Here is a 7,993-nt window from a genome sequence, read left to right on the forward strand (position 1 = left end):
ATATATATATAAAATTATTCATATACTTTATATCACATCATTTTTTCTTAAAAAATATTATCTATAAATTAAAAAATTATTTATTAAATTAATTATTATATATTTATGTATAAATATATGTATTATTTAATTTATTTTTAATATATTTTAAAAATATTTTTTTATAAATGACTAATTTACATGTAACAAAATTGTTTTCTCCATAAAATGTGTGTGTAAGTGCAATAATTGTATAAATGTCCAAACATGTTGTTTATATGGCATAAATAATGCCATAATGGTATAAAAGTAAAACTATAAAAGGGAATTGTGATCTCTGTTGCTTGCTTTATTACAACCAGCTTTTTATGAGTTTGTCTGGATTTACCAATAATATCTCGTATGTCGACAAATGACTAGATTTCCTCCTTTACAAGAGCAATTTTCCAATAGACTATTCTTTGATATCATTTTTGACATTTACAGATTTAAAATTAAAATTTATATTAGATATAATATTTGAAATAAAATTGATATTAATAAAAAAAGACCGTATCACTCTAAAAAGAGACTAATCAAATATTGTCATTATACAATTCATTACATTAAATAACTCAAAACTACATAAAATTTACATTGAATTAAGATCAAATATTAAAGTGACAGATTTTATATTAAATTTTAAATTAATTTTTATGATATATAGTTCTATAAATATTTATGTAATATTTTGTAAAAACCAAAATAAAATTGAACTAAAATTAAATATTAAAAATATTCTAAACTTCAAAACCGTAATAATAGGAAGGCCAATTTTTATTTGATATTTAATGTTTACTAACTTATTTTTTATAATAAATTTCAAATATTTAAAATTTATTATAGGATCTTGAATTGATAAAGTGTATAATAAGGCCATCGTCCCTATTCATAGAAGACTTATCACAAGAAAAGAACTTCTCTAAAGAGGGATATGGATCTGTTTCTCGTGCTTTTGTTGTTTGCACTGAGGACGTTGCGATTCCATTGGAATATCAGCGATGGATGATCCAAAACGCTAGGATTAATGACGTCATGGAGATCAACGGCGCAGATCATATGGTTATGCTTTGCAAGCCCCAAGAACTTAGTGACTGTCTCCAACAGATTGCTGCTAAATACAAATAGTTTGAGAGAATTTTCAATTTGGTTGTTAAGATTTTCAAACTTTTTCCTTGCTTGCTGTTTTATTTTTAGGACATTGCTATATGGTACTATAGTGAAGTGTCTATTACATGGTTTTGTGGTAAAGTATCATGTGATGGTATCAGTATTGATCTCTCAGACTAATTAAAAAATATTTCTAATTAGAGGTGATTATGTGATAATTAAAGGTAATGGTATTGCCACTAATTCATGTTGATATTTTTAAAGATTTGGAAGAACACCTCTATAGAGATTGTGTTCCTTCACGTTTTGCTACTCTAGAAAATCAACAGAATGACATGAAATCTACTTGTTATAAACAATGGTTGCAGGATGATTTTAAGGAAAAGTCTAGAAAATCAGCAATTTTATTAAATTCTGATTAGTACGTAGTTAGTAAAATAAAAGTAAGTAATTCTCTATTATTGAATGAAATTTTATACCATTTAAAATATTATTGATGGCTACTTGATAGCTACAAATCACAAAAATTGCTGTCCTAACACCTCTCTTATTTTAATCTACAATCATGAATTTTGACATCAATTGATATAATCTTTAAAAACAAGATGGTAGGAAGCTCATTCAATCATGAAATTCGGAACAAAATTTAAGATTACTTTTTTCAATTTACTAAATATAGTGTCAAGTAACTCAAATCAAGATCATCAAGAAGCATAGGTTATCAGCTTCAGATCATGTCTCTAGAATAAAAAAAATCACAAATTCTTTGGTAGCATTAGGCTCTCCTTAAAAGATTAAATAAAGACCATCAAAATAATTTTAATACGTGGGTGGTTTGATAATTTTTTATGGTCAAAATATTTACTTTCTAATTAAATATATAACATATTATTTAATATTTTTTATCCTATATATTAACCCCCAAATATTCTCTTGAAGCTCCGCCATTGCCTACATCCTTGGAGTCATCAGGCCAACATAGTTTTTTTTTTTGACAGAAAAAGTTTGTTTCATGGTAAAATATATAGTATAGCCAAAATCTGAATATGATATGAGGCCACTTCTATCCACACTTAATAAGAATTAGTAAAGGTCATTTGTGCAGGTCCATGTACTATCATATTTCTTTCACTTTTTGCATCATTAAAATTAATTATTCTAAATTTTTTTAACAAGGATAATGTATCAGTGATGAAAGAGTTAAAGCAAGTTCCATTGACTTTACCTTATTTCAAAGCGTTCACAATTTTTAGATTATCGCACTCTAAAATAACATCTTTGAAGCAATAATCTATTGCAAAATTCACTCTTAAATATGCAGCCAATGCTTCTGCTTCATGGGCTTGTACGCTGAAAAAGATGAGCCATATTGCTGCAGTTAAGACAAGGTCTAAAAAATCTCTCACCACCATTCCAATTCTTTTTTTATCACTTTTTCTAACTACTGTGTCAACATTTATTTTAAATAGGGAATTTGGTGGGACATTTCATTTGCTTCTTGATTTAGCCAGCAAGTTTGAGTGTGATCTTATCTTCTTTTCTTCAATTAACTGTGCTTTCCAAAAAAAATTTCAATTATTCCATGCCTTTCTGATTTCTTTGTCAACCTGTGACTCAATTCCTTCAAAAACTAATAGATTTCTGGCTCTCCATAGCTGATTCATGAGGAAGCTAAAGAGGAATTTCTCCTTCTCCTGGAGCTTTTGTATCATCTCAATTACTTAGAGTAATACCCCAAATAAGTCCCCAAGAAATTTACCATCCGACAGTTTTGTCCCCCACAAAATTTAACTAAGTTTTCGACCCTGAGGTTCTCAGATATTCACCAGATACGTCCCCAAAATCGTTTTATCCGGTTAAAGTGGTGACGTGTCAGGTTAACTGCGACATGTCACCTCTAGGACATTTTGGTCCCCATCCACGCTGGACAAAACGACGTCGTATTGAAACCAGGGGCAAAACGACATCGTTTCGGGGAAGACAAATTCGTCCCCACTTAGACAGAAAATGCAAACGGCGTCGTTTTCATGTGGGGGACCTATTTGCCTTATAATATGGTATCTTAGGGGACCTATTTGACCTATAATTCGTGATGTTAAAAGAAGTTATATTTACTTCAACGCAAACCTTAAAAACACATTAACATTGGTCTGTTCATTTATCAAAATGGTAACATAAACCTGAGAACCCAAACATATTAACCACATAAATATTTGGCTTCAATAACACACAAACCAAATCAAGTCAAAAGAAGGTTTATTTTTTTCAACATAAACTAAACGAAACCATTCTAAACAACATAAAGTCTTCTTCCTCCAACATAATAAAAGGTGGTAATATAACTAAGACAACAACTTTCACACTAATTCTTAGAAGCATATTTTTTGAAAAACTAGTTCAACCCTGGTGTTGGAATGAATTTGAACAACTTAAATATTGTGCCACTGGTTGCAGCTGATATTGTCTCAGCACTAACACTCTCTAAATTTTTGGCCCTAATTACTGTCTCCTTGAACGTCTAAAAGAAAGCTGAGTTTGGAATAAACAGTATCATTATCACCATGTTTCACACAGAATTCAACTGCTTACATTAAGCCACTTACAAGGGGCATACCTTTGGATTGCTTGAGACATTTTTTGTCGCATCTGAGGGATAATTTTCAACTTGAGTATATTTAGAGGAAGGATCAGGCACTTGCATGCTATTAGGTCTAAATACATCGGCCTATGTTTCCAATATTAACAAACAGGGGACAATGAAAGTACTTGAATGTAACCTTTCATCTGTGCAAAAGTAACTGGATTTCCTCCTCTTTTTTATTGCTGGCTTAGCACTTGGTTGAAATCTCCAAATACCATCTATGACCTGTTGTTGACTTGGCCCAGTGTCCTGAGAAACTCCCAACTTGTATGTTTATTTTGGTTTTTCGGACAGCCATAAAAATCTGTCGCTCTCCACCACTTATCTATTCCCTTGATCTTGACTTTTATGTCTATATGAATTGGAGACATGGACATTATATTGAGCTCTAAAGAATTGTCCCATAGACAAGCCAACCCTCTTCCTCTTTGCCTTTTCTCTCTGTGACAATTGACTCCCACAATGTTTTGCAGTTCTTCTTTATGTCTCATTCTTATAATCTCCTCCACCTTCTTCCTTGTCTCTATTAAAAAGACAAGGTTGGAAACTTTCTGTTTTAAGATCTTGTGCAAAGTTTTCATTGTCTATGGATTTTCAAGTCCACGGCAATTCCAGCTTAGTATCTTCATGGCGCTCGGCAGGACTGCCCAGCAGCCTCCACCGTTGTGCTCTCAATTTTCATCGCCATCTTCTTTGTTTGTTGCTCTGCTCCCTTCCTTTCTCCTCCCCACTTCCACCATTTTTGCTCTTCAGGTTCATTTCATCCTATTCTATTTTATTTTTTGTTATTTTTTCTTTTTTCTCCTAGCTGCTGATTTGTTCTGTGTCATAGAATATGCGTGTTATTTCTATATCATTTTTTTTTGATTTTTAGCTCTTTTACTTCTTCTCCTTTTCTATTGTTGACTTTTTTTTCCTCTTTTTTTTTTGTTGTCTTTTCATTTTCCTTCGTTCCCCTTTTTGTTTCTGATTCTTCTCGTATTTGCTTGACTAAAAATTCTTTTTGCTTTATCCCTTTTTTGTCAACACATCCCAGATCCACTCTCAGATGGGTGGCTGCTTGGACTGTTGTCGTAGGGAGTTGGCCAGAAACTTCTCTAATATCATGACCACTTGGGTCTGACATTGTCAGGTTAGCCAACTTGTCCATAAGTTTTTCAGTAATTTTTTTTTCAGTTTTCTGTTTTCCTTCATCGTTCTTTGGTGCTATCTCTCTTTTCTGGTTTTTTTGCTCCACTTTTTTTCCTACCTTATATGCCTTCTGCCATGGTCCCATCCTCATGTTACTATCCTGGTCTTCCTCCACATCTTTTGTTGCTGTCTCGCACGCACTTTTTTCATGACCCATTCTCTCGCAATAATAGCAACATGTTGGTAGTTGTTCATACTTGAAGTAAACCCAGGTAAATTCGTCTTCTTTACTCCATACATGTATCCTCTTTCTAAATTGTGTCTCTACCTTCATTTTGATAGTAGCTTTAACAAATCTCTCCTGGTCTCGTCCTAACTTGTATATGGCACACTCTTTTATATCTCCCATAAAAATCGCTATTTTTTTCCTAACTTTGGAATCTTACAGTGTTCAGACAATCTCTAGATCTATATTTTAATATCAACCTTGTCTAATTTTTTCTCTATTTTTTCTTCTTTCCTTTTTTATCTCTTCACTAGCAGTTAGACATTTTTAAACACCCATGAATTTTCTTTTGAAACCCTCTCAAGATTTATCTCCTTTTAAAAAAGAACTGGTAGAATTTAGGTCTTACCTGTGTTACTCTGTATTCTTCAGGATTTCTTTAAATATTAGCCATAATATTTTAGATTCATGCTACATTAATGTATTTATTGGTATTGAGTTTTTTTTCTTATCGTCCTTCGTTCCTTTAAAAATGTCTTCATCATTATATATTATCAGTGCTTTTTCTTTTTTCACTGTTTTATTAGTGTTTTGATAATTTTATTCTTTTTCCTCACCTGCCATGTGTTGTTTTAGGATCGAAGTCGAGTTACCCTTCTCAATTGTTGTTTTAGAGTGGTTCATAATTAAAGACGAAGACTTTCACAAAAACAAAATAGATATTTAGTACTACATTTCTTAAATTTTAAGAGAGTAAATTTTGAGATTAAAAAGAGAAAAAAAAATCCTATTCTTTTCTTTATTACCGTATCAAGCCAACATAGTTTTTACTATATATTATGCTAATAATAATTGTATATATTGATTAAGAGATCTGATTATTTATTTTTAGTCTTATATATACTTTATATAATGAGAATATAAGAAAGGTTGGTGTTCATCACCTGTTTTATTCTTCTTATATTCATTTACATATAATTCATAAAGTATAATTTGTTATTTTTAAGATTTGAATCCAAAATCTTTTAGTTACATTATAAATTACTTATATTTTAATTAATTCAAGTTTTAGTTTTTTATACATTTTTTTGAAACAAAAATTCAATACAATAAAGTGGATCATTTAAAAAATGTCTAGAGTTACAATACAAACATTAAACAAAAAACTGTAATTATTTTTAATATTGCCATCAACAACTAGACAGAATAAAGTTAACCCACTCTTTATAATTCTTAATCGACTTGGTAATAACTTCCGCAACGCCAATTTTTTTTATACACATTTAATATATAAAAGAGTGAATTAATTGTCACAATATATTACTATATACAACAGAAACAAAAAAGGGAGTTGATATAAATTCTTTTCTAAAATACCCTTCATTAATATATAATCTATAAAAAAATATTGTTAATTCCAAAAAATAAACTCATGACTTTTTAATTTTAGCTTAAGTTATTATTTTGATTAATATCTAAATTATTATTATTATTATTATTATTATCTACATTTAATTTATAAAAATGGATTAAATACACTTGTTCAAATAATTTATTTATTTTTTCATTTAAATTTTTATTTATTATACTTTTTTATATTTATTTAATTAATATCATATCAAACGGTTTAATCAATAATTAATCTATTAAACCAGTAATTTAATGACTCAATTAGATTGATTATTGATTCAGTTGTGATAACTATAGTTTGAACATACATAAAGAATAATAAAAACTTAATTTTGTTATACCTTTAACACATTTATTTAAACGGTTACTTTCCAGTATATTTACAAATTATCATAATTTAAATAATATTTATATTTTGACAAAAGGCACGGTGAGCTAAAATTATTTACAAGAATATTAAATAAAGACAAATTTGATGAAAACTTAATTTCTGGCGTTTATCAGATGCATTTACGTATCTTCCAGGCAATACGAAACACAGCACTCACATATTGCTTCTAAAAAAAAATTATCTATCCCGTTAAATCAAACTTGTTCCAATCGCGCTTGTCCAATTTGGATGCATGTAAAAGAGAAGTTGCCAATTCTTATTTGAATCCAAAAAAATTTTTATTTAGTATTAATTTAGTTTCACAGTGAGGTCAAACTTAAATAATTAACAGAATATCCTATATAACAACTCTACAAACACAAAATCAATAATCTAGAAAACTTTACTCCATTTTTACTTGACAAGTGTCAACAAGTAGGAATCCAAAACCAACTCATCAACCACAAGTACAAGTCAAGAAGTGCAGCTAACCTTCGTCTATATATTTTGTTTGAAACCAATTTGGAATAACAAAATCAACAAATCATCAAACATAAAGATGAGTACAAACTCCACCGATTCAATAAAGCACTTTATTTTGGTACATGGGGCTTGCCATGGTGCTTGGTGTTGGTACAAGATCAAGCCACTTCTAGAAGCTTCAGGCCACAAGGTCACAGTTGTTGACCTTGCTGCTTCTGGAACCAACTTGAAGAAGATCGAAGATGTTGAGACTTTTTCTCAGTACTCTGAGCCATTGTTGGAGGTTATGGAGTCACTTCCCCCAAAAGAAAAGGTGGTTCTTGTGGGTCACAGTCTTGGAGGGCTCAACATTGCACTTGCTATGGAAAAATTCCCCACAAAGGTGCAAGTTGGTGTTTTCTTAACAGCTTTTGTGCCGGACACTCAACACAAACCATCCTATGTTATTGAAAAGGTAGATGCTTCTTGAAACGAAGAGAAAAGACGAAAAGTATAACTTTTTTTTTAACTTTCTATTTTTTTAAACACTTTGATTTATATTAAAATTAGCTATTATATTAAAATTAGTTATAAAATTATTAATATAAAATATATATCTATTATA

At 30.1% G+C, this 7,993-nt stretch overlaps 2 protein-coding genes across 2 annotated transcripts in view; both read left to right on the plus strand.

Moving 5' to 3' along the window:
• LOC107491867 (salicylic acid-binding protein 2) overlaps nt 1-1,383 on the plus strand; it is a 4,277-nt gene extending 2,894 nt beyond the window's left edge. The window contains exon 3 of the mRNA XM_016113145.3: nt 865-1,383. Coding sequence (XP_015968631.1) covers nt 865-1,146 — 282 coding nt within the window. The 3' untranslated portion in view covers nt 1,147-1,383. The remainder of the gene's footprint in view (nt 1-864) is intronic.
• A 6,023-nt stretch (nt 1,384-7,406) lies between these two features.
• Nucleotides 7,407-7,993, plus strand: part of LOC107493864 (putative inactive methylesterase 20) — a 3,125-nt gene continuing 2,538 nt past the window's right edge. The window contains exon 1 of the mRNA XM_052258757.1: nt 7,407-7,855. Within this exon, the coding sequence (XP_052114717.1) occupies nt 7,466-7,855 (390 nt within the window). The 5' untranslated portion in view covers nt 7,407-7,465. The remainder of the gene's footprint in view (nt 7,856-7,993) is intronic.

The sequence above is a fragment of the Arachis duranensis genome, chromosome 1 (assembly GCF_000817695.3).
Source record: "Arachis duranensis cultivar V14167 chromosome 1, aradu.V14167.gnm2.J7QH, whole genome shotgun sequence".
NCBI classification, from domain to species: Eukaryota; Viridiplantae; Streptophyta; class Magnoliopsida; order Fabales; family Fabaceae; genus Arachis; species Arachis duranensis.